The 13,545-nt window shown below is 49.5% G+C and overlaps 1 protein-coding gene across 1 annotated transcript in view; it reads right to left on the bottom strand.

The window, feature by feature from the left end:
* The window catches only part of ISM1 (isthmin 1), a 72,694-nt gene that overhangs the window by 2,678 nt on the left and 56,471 nt on the right, over positions 1 to 13,545 (bottom strand). The window contains exons 4-5 of the mRNA XM_058287569.2: positions 5,019 to 5,162; positions 2,413 to 2,502 (exon numbers count right to left, since the gene is read on the bottom strand). Coding sequence (XP_058143552.1) covers positions 2,413 to 2,502; positions 5,019 to 5,162 — 234 coding nt within the window. The remainder of the gene's footprint in view (positions 1 to 2,412; positions 2,503 to 5,018; positions 5,163 to 13,545) is intronic.

Raw genomic sequence — 13,545 nt, 5'->3', positions numbered from 1 at the left:
ATGGCTCTGCATTGCCCCCCATGGTGGAGCGCTGTCTTCATATTGTACTTCCTCTCCTTATGGGTTCCCTTCTATTGAGTCACTTCTATTTTTTCTTTATCAAGCTTCCATAGCATGTTATAAATACTTTACAAATATTAGCTCATTCAGTTCTCAATAATCCCATGAGATGGGCATCATTACCCCCTACCATGCTACAGATTGGGAAATGGAGGCAGCACTGGTTAAGTAGCTGGATCTCAGGCCAATCAATCTCCTCCTATCTCTGCCGGGCATCTTCTTTGCCCTTCTAGATCCTCATTCCAGGCAGCCCTTGCCTGGAGGTTGGTCTGGGTGGACTAGTCCAGTGGGCTCCTGGACCCCTGGCTTCCGGCTGGGTTCAGCCAGTGGGAAGGCCTGGCCAGAGGCCGGGGGGAGGGAGGAGCCAGGTCGCTGCTGCGGGCTGCCCGCGCCTTCCGAGGGCCCCTCCAGACGGGGCCTCCCTCTGGATCCTGGCAACCCCCCTTCAGGCCTGGGGTGGTCAAGGGTTCCCCCTGTTGTCTGCACAATGCCTTGCTGGTCCCCCCACCTGCCAAACTCTGCAAACAGTCCCTTGGTCGGGTGCTCCTCAGTGACCCAAAGTGGTTGCCATGCCCTTTCCTGCGGGCCCTGCCGGCCTGTGCAGAAGGGCGGGTGCCGCCTGCCTGGGGGGGCTCTGAGGAGGCCTGAGGCGCTCGCTGCTCACAGAGGTGCCCTGACTGTTCCCAGGAGGCCCCTGTTAAGGTGCCATTCTGTTGGGAAAGGACGGTGGTGATGGCAGCTCAACACTGAATGTAGGTCACCGCACTGACATTTACATGTACAAATGTGGTTAAGAGGGGGAAACATTAAGTTATACATATGGTAAAAGAATAAACATTTTTTAAAAAATCCATGGAACCGCACTACACAAATAGGGAACTCTAAACCGTGGACTCTAGTTAATAGCACAATTACAAAAATGTGCTTTCATCAATTGTGACAAATGCTCTGTCAGTGCAAGGTGCTGGTAATAGGTTGCTATATAGGAATCCTTTATTTTATGTGTGATTGTTCTGTAACCCTACAACTTCTCTAATAAAGAAAACAATGCAATCCTGTGGTATATGTGAGGGGGGCTGGGATGAGGTAAAGGCCCTGGGTAACCTAGAATTTCCAAACTGCTTCCTGTGTGGTTCGTGAACATGTTTTGATTTGATTTAAAAAAAAAATTATTATTAAGCATTTAAAAACTAAGAACTATCCTAGCAAAATCCAGATTTCTGGCTTCTTCTGAAAAATTAGAACATCTGGCAACTCTGGGTTGGTATTCTTTCCATGGTGGCCAAGTCATAGTTGACCTCTTTGGTCATGAGTTCTTCATTTTGCTACAGACCCTACCACTCTCTACTGTCCCTCAAAGTGTAGCTTGCTTTGATTTCCATTTATCATAGTGCTTGCACCAATTTATTTATTTATTTATTTATTTATTTTAGGAGGTACCGGGGATTGAACCCAGGATCTCATCCATGGGAAGCAGGCACTCAACCACTTGAGCTACATCCACTCCCTCTTCATTCTTTCTTATTTCTCTTTTCCTTATGCTCTAGATTTGTGCTACTTAAATCCTACAGTCATTGGAGGAACTTCTTGGTAGTTCACCAGACTAGCTACCAAATAGCTGTGAAAAGATGGGACTTAAATGACTGCTAAATTTTGCCTGAGGAGGCAGGGCAGAAGTGAAGAAAGAGTGGAAGAATTTGGGGGTAACAAAAGAAATGGAGCAGGAGTCTTACTCCTCAATAGCACATGAAGCTGTTTTTCTTTCAAAAGCGAGCTTTCGCCTTGCACCTGGGTAGGCATTTTCAATTTTGTTGGGACCCTAGTTATCTGTATGTGCTCTAGCACTTCCTAGCAGAGCAGCAGCAGGTTATATACCAAAGGCAGAGGATAAATTCACGTGGTGGTGGGGGTGGGGGCACAACATGGAGAAAATCCCCTCCCCTCTCCCTTCCTCCCTGTCGCCCTCTGCTGGAGGGCGGAGGTCACCATTTCTTGGCTGCAGAGGGGACACTGAGTGAAGAGGCTGAGAGCAGGCTCCGCTGTGGCTTGGTGGGAGCCCCAGCTAGGGACCGCTCCTGTGCTGAAGGCAGGAAGCCTGCCGCCGTGGCTGCTGCGAAGCAGGCGAAACGGAAACGGAAGGGTTACTCCGCCCGGTCAGGTGCAGGAGGGGTGTTGCTGTGTCCTCCTGCTTGGACCACGTTCAGGGAGCAACAACTATCCTGGGAGAACTGGACGCCGCAAGAGGCGAACGAAACACTGAAATGGGTCCAAGGACAGCATTGCAAAGGCAGGAGGCGTCGCCCAAGCACCACCTCAATATTTGGAGAAAAAAAGAAAATAACATCTTCTTACCAACTTCAAACAGTTTGGTGGCATTAAATTCCTCGCTTCCTGCAAGCAGGCTCACTTCGGTGGCAGCTGTCCTGAAGGTGTCTTCAATTCCTAAGCATAGACAGGAGCTCATTTTTCTCTGGTGATGTGGAAAAAGTTGCTCTCCCCACCCCCAAATTAAAAAAAAGTACACCTGAACAAAGCCTTTTCTGTGTTCATTACCATTCACTGCTATTCCCTGGCAGGAACTGGCCGACAGAGGAAACAGTAAAAGGCAGGTAGCAGGACGTAAAATATATTAAAACCCCAGATACCGTTTGCAGCATGAAATCGGATCCAAATGTGCCTGAATGCCTCCTGAGGGACCGACTCGGGGGGCCGGGGCCATATGGCACGGTGGGCGTCTGTGTGCTGGCATCGGGGTGCCAAACGACACTACAGGTAGTGGAATGTAGTGCTTAATACTCTGTCTTTGGGGATTGACTGCCCAGGTTCATTCACTGCTCGCATGTGACCTTGGGAAAACCATTTAACCTTTCTCTGTGCCTCAGTTTCCGCATCTGTGCAATGGGAAAAACAAAATGGCCCCTCTGATAAGGTTGTTGCGGGGATTAGATGGGTTTTACGTAGAAAGCCCTGAGCGCAGTAAGTGGTATGTGTTAGCTGACAGTTTTCCCTTGCTATCTATCTAGCTCACTTTGAGGATGGTGCAACCATCTGTCCAAGGAGCAGACGAGCCCATATTCCAGAACTCAGCCTCGCTGATGAGGCTTCAGAAAGAAGAAGGGGGAACTGCCCTTTCTTGTTGGGAGGAGCTGGACCAGCTGGCCCCAGCAGCCCCTCCAAGCAGGACTCCTTTCTAAACAGGATCCCGGGTCAGTGGATGCAACAGGAGGAGGAGGGGCCCTGCAGGGGTGCCATTTGGTGGCGAGCCGTGGCCCCCCTGCAGCTCCTCTCAGGGGTTCCCCGATTTCATCTACGGCCTCTCAAGGTTCCCTGCTAACAGGGAACACACAGTAAATGGAAAGCTACAGATCAGGGGCAGCATGTTTTTTTGGTAAAGGGTCAGACTAAATAATTTAGGCTTTGTGTGTCACTGTCACGTAAGGTCTTGGTTGCTGCTGTGGCTGCTTCTTTTTACAGTGTTAGTTTTATTTGCAAACACTCCATATCCACCAAACATAAACCCTCCTTCCCCCTTCCCCCAGCCTCCGACAGCCTCTAACTTTACTTTCTGCCTTTCAAGGTTTGCTATTTCTAGACATGTCTTATAAGCGACATCATACAATATTTGTTCTTAAGTCTCCTGCTTATTTCACTGAGCACAATGTTTTCCAGGCTCTCCCATGTTGTAGCATTTCTCAGAACTTCTTGCTTTCTTATGATATTCCATTGTGTGGACATACGACATTTTGCTTATCCTTTCATTTGTTCATAGACACTTGGGCTGCTTCTACCTTTTGACTATCGTGAATAATGATTCTATAAATATTGATGTAAAAGTATTTTTTTTAGGAGGTACCGGGGATTGAACCCAGGACCTTGTAGTGGGAAGCAGATGCTCAATCACTTGAGCTATAACCGCTCCCCTGAAAGTATTTTTTGGGATCCCATTTTCACTTTCTTTGGGTATATACCTAGAAGTAAATTGCCTGGACATACAGTAATTCTATGTTTAACTTTTTAGGAATAGCCATATTGCTTTCCACAGTAGCTACACCATTTTACCTTCCCATCAACAATCCACTAGAATTCCAATGTTTCTGCAGCATCCTCTTCAACACTTGTTATTTTTTCTTTGTTTGTTTTTTTTAAAAATAAGAGTCATCCCTGTGGGTATGAAGTAGTTTTTCATTGTGGTCCTGATTTGCATTTCCCTAATGACTAATGAATGTTGAGCATCTTTTCGTGTGCTTATTGGCCGTTTGTATATCATCTTTGGAAAAATGTCTATTCAACTCCTTTGCCCATTTTATAATTGGGATACTTGTCTTTTTGATGTTACATTACTTTTTTTTTTTCTTTTAACAACGCTTTAAAAATGTGTAGGCCATAGAAAAACAGGTAGTGGGCTAGAAGGAACTTTGGCAACCACTGCTCCAGACAGTCACAGTTAATTTTTAACCTCCAGTATGATCTCTCCCCAAATGTGTAAAGTTAGCTTGTTGCAATACTGGCAATGAAGCAAAACATGGCTTGCTCTCCTGGGAGCCTTCGGTAACTCTCAGACCCTACTAGCAGGGTTCACTGTGTGGTTTTTGTAGGTGGCTGTGAAGCCTCTCGTCCTGGTTTCCTTATCTGACCATGAAATGTCTAGTTTAATGTCCTCTTGAAGGCACTAACAAATCCCATATCAAAGGCCCAAAATAACCAGAGGCCCCCCTTCAAATTCAGCAAGGACAACACAGCTTCATCCTCTAGGTCAAGGCTACTGCAGTTGTGCCTAAGACTTGGAAAATCTAACTTTTTATCCATCAAGCTCATCAGTTGTCTCACTCTGGTTAGAAATCTTACTAGGGAAATGGCTGTCTTTTAAGAAGCTTTTTAGAAAGACGGGTTCTATAATTTAAAAAACATAAATGAGCATCTCCCCCTTGAACTTGGAGTCACGCCCCACGTGAACCCACCTGGGCAGCCAGGGCGGTCACAGGTCCGGGATTCCGTCGCGGTGCACGCGTAGCCGCAAGATCGGGTGCGTTTCTGGTTGCCGTTGCCACAGGTCACGCTGCAGACAGACCAGAGACTCCAGTCACCCTCAGTGTCCATGGAATCTGGAAGGGAGCCAGGAGATGGCAGTCAGCCTCGTCCACGAACCTCTGCTCTCCCCATAAGCCACCTGGAGCCCCGCGGCTGACAGGTGCAGGGGTCGCCTTAGGGGTCAGCGCTTTGCCTGAGGTTTGGGGCACTGTGGGGATCAGCGGCCAGCACCTGACCCCGAGGATGTGCAAATGCCCAAATAAGTACATCTTGAGTGGAGCTGGACTCAGATGTGATCTCTTTTCACAAGCCTTTCCTGTTACTTTACCAGAATTGTAGTTGGTGCTGGGGTTTAATGTATACCCAGGGGACCTGAATCTCTGGACTGACCATGTGATAGCCAGGCCCTGGGCCTCAACAGACTTCAGCTCCTACACTCTGGTTTATTGGACTTACCCCACTCAGCTAACACGGAGTTAAAGAAGGTCAACCACCACACCAGGGAGCCAAGAGTGCCTACAACTGAAAGCAGGAGAATTGCATCCAGTATCCATGTGGAATCTAAGCCCCCTCTTGACATAGATGTGGAGTGGACACAACCAATCCAAGGTCCACAGGATGGAGGCATAGAATATGGACTGGAGTGGACTTACTGATATTCTATTCATGAACTATTGTGATTAGTAATCAAAGAAAATGTGGCATTGGTGTAGAGAAAGTTGTCATGGTGGCTGCTGGGTGCAGGGAATGGGAGGAAGAGATGAGATGTGGAGGCATTTTCAAGACTTGGAGTTGTCCTGGGTGGTACTGCAGGGACAATTACCGGACATTGTATGTCCTCCCATGAGCCACTGGATGGAATGTGGGAGAGTGTGGGCTATGGTGTGGACCATTGCCCATGAGGTACAGTGGTGCTCAGAGATGCATTCACCAAATGCAATGAATGTCTCATGATGATAGAGAATGTTGCTATGGGGGGAGTAGTGGGGTGAGGGGGGTGGGGGGTATATGGGGACCTCAAATTTTGTGAATGTAATATTAAAAAAATAAATAAATACAAAAAAAAAGTACGTTTTGTGAACGAGCACGCTGGCAGGGCACAGGGGTTCAGGGTAATATGCTGTTTCCAAAGCTGACCACCATCTGTACCTCCCTTTCTGTGCACACACCCTCTTCCCTGAAGGGGCCCTGCCTTGTGGCCTGCCCAGCTCTGACTACTAGAGCGTAGAGGACGTGAGGCTTTGCTGGTTCGGGGCCTTGGCCTTAAGAGGGTGGCGGCTTCCGGCTTTTGCTCTGGGCAATCCACTCTCTGTGAAAAAGATCAGCTTAGACCAGTGAATTAAGGGACACCACACGGACAAAGAGAAGCTGTACGAAGGACCACTGAGGCACTTGAACCTTCTGGCCCTGCCCAGTGGACAGCTGAATGCAGCTGATACGATGAGGAGTAGAGGAACTTCCCAGTTCCTGTCTGGAAGTTTGAGCCAGAATCATGAGCAATAATAAATTTTGCTGGTGTTTAAAGCTGCTGAGGTTAGGGGTGGTTTGTTATGCAGCAGTAGATAACTGATACATTATGATATAGCTAGAAATGGTCCTTTGAGATCATGGCTCAATACCCAGCCAACAAATACTTATTGAGACCCTAGTATATGCCAGGCACAATTCTATTTGTGGGATATATCATTAACTAAAACTCTCAAACTGGTTGAACTAACATTTTAGGGTGAAGAGATGGATGATAATCAATAAATAAAATAAATGAGTAAACTCTACCACATGACAGAAGCTAATGAATGGTACGGAATAAAGAAAAGGAGACGAGGGTGAGGGGGCTCCAGGACTGGATGGTGATGGCGCCAAGCCCCTGACCTCCACTGCCGAGGAATTTTACCGGGTCTGCCCAGATCCCTCCGCGGCCTCGGGGTGGGGTGCGGGCGCTGCCAAGCAGGGAGCTACAGGCGTGTGCTGGCAGGCCAGGGGCACCCTCCGTTCCTAACAGGTCGCAGTGACTGCTATTACGTAAGCCCGGCGAGCATGGGGCCCCGTGCCAACCACCCGGGCTGTTTTTCTCGCGGCATTCACTCCAAACACCCACCCTCAGACCAGCGGGGCTGCCGCAGCCCCTGCAGCACCTTCCGCGGAGTCGGTGGGCTATTCCTGCCTGGTCCTATTCCCCGACCCGGGGGAGAGTCTGTCTTATAACTCACCTGTCCTGGAAGCTCCCATCCACTGCCCGCCCCCCATCCCCAGGGTTTCTCTGAACTCTGATTTTCTTTAAAGAAGTGGTTTTCCAACCACATGGCCAAGGCAGATGCTTGCATCCGTCGCCTGACGCCAGCCTCTCCAGCTCTGCCATCTCCCACGGGCATCGGTGCGCTAGAACTGGCGAGACCAGCTGCTTTTAGCGAAGCCATCGAGGTCGGGGTCGTGGCTGTTCCCAGACCCCTGCCGCCGTGGGCCCAGCTGGTGATCTTCCCAAGGTCATGGGAGAAGCGGGCTGGGACCATCGCACATTGTCCGCAGGAGTGCCCAGTGCCCTGGCTCTGCGGGCATGCACTGCCACCTGCACGCACTGCCACCTGCACGCACCGCCCAGGCCAGATTTTGTTAAAGAGGACCAAAAAAAGTCACAAGTTAAGATTATCATGGGAAACGGACTTGGCCCAGTGGTTAGGGCGTCCGTCTACCACATGGGAGGTCCGCGGTTCAAACCCCGGGCCTCCTTGACCCGTGTGGAGCTAGCCCATGCGCAGTGCTGGTGCGCGCAAGGAGTGCCGTGCCACGCAGGGGTGTCCCCCGCGTAGGGGAGCCCCACGCGCATGGAGTGCGCCCGTAAGGAGAGCCGCCCAGTGCGAAACAAAGTGCAGCCTGCCCAGGAATGGCGCCGCCCACACTTCCCGTGCTGCTGACGACAACAGAAGCGGACAAAGAAACAAGACGCAGCAAATAGACACAGAGAACAGACAACCGGGGGCGGGGGGGGGGGGGGGGGAATTAAATAAATAAATAAATCTTTAAAAAAAAAAAAAAAGATTATCATGCTTTCAGGCCCCAGAAGTAGAGCTGATGGCACCCGTGAGGCAGGTAAGAAATCATCCAGTGATGCCAAGGCGTGTCCTGCTTGGCTCAGCAAGAGCAATGTGGCCTCGACCTTCTAGAAACCTCCTGCAGCCTTCCTTCTGTTACTGTGACGCAGGGGTCTCATTTGGGGATATATCATCCACAACTTTTGGGATCTGAGCATTCAACCATAAACCACTATGGGGATTATACTGGAATCTCCACATGGAGTAATTTCTTGTTGTTGTTTTTTTCTTGGAACTAAATGATTAAATGTTAATGCTGTGGCGATTGTTTAAAAACCGACTTCCATAATTCCTCTCCCCGTATCCACCTCCTCGGTTATGCATCTCTTGCACCCATCCCAGGCTGGGCCGTGGGACTTGCTTTGGCCAAAGGGATGATAGCAACCACGGTGTAGGCAGAGGCTGGGGAAAGGCCTGTGACTTAGGGCTCGCCCTCCTTGCAGTGGGGAGCCTGCCCCTCCATGCGCAGAGCCCTCCTTGCAGTGGGGAACCTGCCCCTCCATGCGCAGAGCCCTCCTTGCAGTGGGGAGCCTGCCCCTCCATGCGCAGAGCCCTCCTTGCAGTGGGGAGCCTGCCCCTCCATGCGCAGAGCCCTCCTTGCAGTGGGGAGCCTGCCCCTCCATGCGCAGAGCCCTCCTTGCAGTGGGGAGCCTGCCCCTCCATGCGCAGAGCCCTCCTTGCAGTGGGGAGCCTGCCCCTCCATGCGCAGAGCCCTCCTTGCAGTGGGGAGCCTGCCCCTCCATGCGCAGAGCCCTCCTTGCAGTGGGGAGCCTGCCCCTCCATGCGCAGAGCCCTCCTTGCAGTGGGGAGCCTGCCCCTCCATGCGCAGAGCCCTCCTTGCAGTGGGGAGCCTGCCCCTCCATGCGCAGAGCCTGGGAACGCCTCTGCCCACCTCACCCAGCTGTGGTCTGCCCCTGGGAAGGCGGCCAGCCTGCGCCATCCAGCCTCAGCCACGCCTGGACCAAGAGCAGTCCAGACCACCCGCAGAATCACCAGCCCGAAGACATGCCTGCTGTCTTCAGCAGCAAAAGCTAGCTGTTACAAATCCGCGACAAAATCCTCCCTAAAAGTAGCTCGCTACGTGGGGACCCAATTCTGGAACCATTATGGATTCAGGATCCTACATCTTTATTTTTCAAGGCTCACAAAGGCATTTCTTTTTCAGACACTTTTCACAGGAGTCCCTCAAAGCAGGCACAGAAGTTTACACGGTTCCGTGGCTCATCGTTTCTGTCAAGGCTAGCAATGGCACAACCTCCTAAGAAAGTGTGTTCGTCAGCTCCCCGACCTGGAGCCGCTGCGGCAGACGGACCCAGCGGACCTGCCCCTTGGGGGCCTGCTTTTGCTTAACGTGTTTGAAGAACAGAAAGGGCATTTCTGACTCTTGGGTACAGTTTTGAGGGCGATATTACTCTCTGCCATAATAAAACAAGCCCTTTCTCATTCGCTCGCCTACCGGGGAACGTTGCTCAGACAAGAAAATTAATGTGAATGGCACTAATCGCAAAGATAACAACAGTAAAAACCAGTGCCCGGGATCATTTATATGGTGCTCTGACAGCCCCTATCTGAGACATCAAAGAGCTCAGCGAGAAGAAAACAAGTCACAGTGCAAGAGGCGGGGAGCTGGGTGTCAAGGACGTCATTTGGAATTTTAAAGCAGTCATTACATAGTTCCAGGGCATTCGAGTTCTGTGCAGCAGTTACAGCGCCAGGGCAAGCAAAGTAGCTGGGATCTTGACTGGCAACTGGGCAAGCCTCCGCCACCGATCCTAGAGAATAACAGCTACTCTTTATTGAGGGCCTGCTTTATCCAGCTGCTCTGCCTCAACCCACTGACTTAATTCCCCCAATACCCCTGCAAAAACCCTTTCTTCTCTGGATAAGGAGACTGAGGCTCAGAGAGGTGAAGATACTTACTTGCGGTCACACAGCTCACACTTGGCAGAGCTGGGAGTGGCCCTGAGGCCTGCCTGGCCCCACTGCATCCCTGCTCTATACCCTGGTATTCCTGCGGCTTTGATTTGGGTCCAAGTTGGCCTCCTGTTTTCCAGACGCCCACTTACATGGCTACAATTCAACATTACAAACAGTGAAAGACTCACTGTGGAATCCTCTATTAAAACAGGAACATGACCAGTTGGAGAACTGCAAAGAACCAAGTGCCAACCCAGGTTATGTTAAGCAGTGCCAAGCTGATTTCATTAGGCATATTATTCTGAACGATTTGGGGAAAGGTATAACTGCTCTCTGAAGGAGAAGTGATATTTGGACTCTCTGCCCTGGACTCCTTAAGCATCTACCCAGAAGAGAGTAAAAATGCAGCATCTCAAACACGTACATTCCAAAGGTGAGCTGACCCATGGTGTCATCACATTATGTGTATCCCATAACCATAAATTAGGTCTAACTCTTCGGTTGTGTATTTCATAATTTATTCTAAAGATGTCAGGATAGTCTGTTTATTTCTTCTAGGATTTTAAAAAACACTCCTTGGCCTCAACCAGTTAAAGTCTTATCATGAAAAAGCCTAACCTTTAAAAACCTGAGCTCTACATTCTCCAAAAAGCCCAGTTCCGGTAGCAATTCTATTAATAGCTCGTCCCAGACAAGGCAGCCAAACCTTACACTGTACTTAGACTTGCACTGCTTTGCTACTGCACGAGCCTCACCTTCCTAAGGGCCCATTCTCTCCCTACAGCTCCCCGCACAGGAAGAGATGCCTAGAAATTGCTCGATAATTTCTTGTCGATTAATATAAAAGGGGGAATTCTGGGCTCACCCGATGCTGGTGGAATTCTGGAAATCACACCTTCCTAGTGAGCTCTTCCGAGAGGCTATATTCACTCACTGATTCCACAAATGCCAGGGGCAACCTCCGGCGAGCTCCAAGTGTGAGCCGAGGAGCAGCTGCGCCAGCGCCACCTGGGAGCCTGGCCCAAATGCAGACTCCTGGGCCCACCTTTGACCTACTGAGTTGGGAGATGCATGTTAACCAGATTTCCAGGTGATCTGTGGGTGTGTTCAAGTCTAAGAAGCACTGCTTTGGAGTTCTTATAAGGGAATTTTTATAAAGAATTTCTTTCTAAAATAGCAATCCTGATATCTAGTCTAATGATGGGGAATTTACTAGGGGTTACTCCAAAATAATGGAGTAACCGGGCACTGCTCCACGATCCAGGGATGCTGTGAGCTCCTGAAGCAGGAGTTCTGTGTGTTCTAAGCGAGGAAGCTTGGGGTGAGGGTGGCCGAGGCAGCCACAGTAACGGCTCCAGCAGAAGCAAAGGCTATCCTCAAGGCTGAAATGGAGGGGATTCCCTCATATCCACGAAGTCTCAGATTCACAGGTTGTCTCTGCTTGTGGTTGTCCAACTTCAGGGAGCCTGAGAATCTCCCGGTGACCTTGACTAAGGAAACATGAAAGACGCATTCCAGGGCTCCCTCCTAGAAATACTGATTCGGTCAACTGAGAGCAGTGGATTCAACCTTGGATGCACTTGGGAACCACTTCAGGAGCTCTAAAAAAGACGGGTGCATGCTCTTTCATAAATTGTGATAAATCTTTCACAACAATGCAAGGTGTCTGCGTGGGAGCTGTCTGATGTTATTTGTCTTGTAAGTTCACAACTTTTATTATGCACTTATTGTTTATACATATGAATGATATATTTCAATAAAATATTTTGTAAATGAAACAAAAAAAAAAAATCCAAAAAACAAAAACACAACCACTGATGCTTGGCCCCACCCCAGAGACCCAGATTTAAATGATCTGAAAACCTGTCTGGATGGAGGGATTTAAACACAATTCCCCAGGAGCAGCCAAGGTTGAGAGCCATTGCTCTCAAATGGTGGTGCTCAGTGCACCAAAAGTGTACTTGTGGCTTGTTCAGACAGATTTTTGATTCAGTAGATCTGAGGAAGGGCCTGGAAATTTGCTCTTCTCTCCTATTCCCAGGTGATGCCAGTGCTGCTGGGTGGTATACAGGGAAGGGGCTCGGGTCCTGGATTGGCATCTCTTTTACAAGCACCTGGGGTGTCTGCTGTTGGCGGCCTGAGCCCCACTCTTAGAAACACGGTTCTGTGTGGGCTGGGCTAGGGGTCAGCCACAGATCCCAGCCTCAAGGCACCCTCTGTCTTCTTGTCCAACAGCCTGGGCTTTCCCCTCTCCCTCCTTTCTGCCAATCTAAGCATTCATTTCTAGACCCACCCTCCATCCTAAGGGCTGGGCCAGTTTTTCTTTGGAGAGACAGGATAGAAGAGTGGTTAAGAGGATGATTCTGGACCTAGACTGGATGAATCTCGGGTCTTGACACTCCAGGCCAAGTTGCTTAAGTTCTCCAGGCCTCAGTTTCCTCATCTGTAAAATGGAGTACTTGTCACATGCCATGAAGAGGGCCACATGGTAAATGCTGTATAAATGCTGGCTAGTATTTAGTCCTACTTGGAAAAAATGGATAAATATAGGTCTCCCTATGGGAAAGGCAAGGCTTCCTGAGCCTCCTCTGCTGGTCCAGATAGGGGAGTTCTCCTGCTGCTGCTCTAGCATTCCAAGGCACTCTTTTACTCTATCAATTTACCCTTCTCTCTGCATCCAAAGACGGTTGAGATCCTCCTTAGGGAAGGACTATGTCTTACTCATTTTTGTATTCCCAGCCCCTAGTATAGTGCCTTTATAAGAAGACATACTCTCAGTAAATGTTAGTTGAACAACCAAATGATATGGCTAGAAAAAGTACTGTCTTGCTGCTTTGAAAATTACCTAGAATCATCTATTTGTGGTCAGAAATGACTCCCCAATATTCAACTGGCCTTTCTGCCGAAACATGGGGGTAAGGTGAGAGCACAAATGGCGCAAGGCAAGTCATCCGCATTCTATACTGTTGACACCTAAATCCACTGCTGGTGAAGTCATGAGAACATGATGGTGGGTGTACTGGCCAGACATCAAATATTCACTGTGACTTCCCACTAAGGTTGGACACATCTTGTCCAACCTGTATCCTCTCCCTCTTGGGCATGCAGAACATTTCCCAGCCTCCTTTGCAGCTAGGTGGGGCCATTTGACCTGGTCTTGCCCATGGAAGTTGAGCAGGTATGATGTGTGAGGGAGCTGGGAGCATGTGTGCCTTCTCCAGGATCCATCTGTTTCCATGGCTGCCAGTGGGAAGCTGAGCATCCCTGACTAACTCTCAGGTCCTACTAGTTGGTGGAGTTCCAAGATGGAAGGAGCCTGGGCCTTTGAGTGGCAGAGGGGAGCCATGTTCTCCCCTCCCTGTCTCCCATCCCAAGTGAGAAATACACTTGTATCATTTCAGGTTGCCAAACTTGGAAGTTGCTACCTCAGTTATCCTACTATAAATACATG

The sequence above is a fragment of the Dasypus novemcinctus genome, chromosome 24 (assembly GCF_030445035.2).
Source record: "Dasypus novemcinctus isolate mDasNov1 chromosome 24, mDasNov1.1.hap2, whole genome shotgun sequence".
Lineage (NCBI taxonomy): Eukaryota > Metazoa > Chordata > Mammalia > Cingulata > Dasypodidae > Dasypus > Dasypus novemcinctus.
This window is presented reverse-complemented; position numbering and strand designations above follow the sequence as displayed.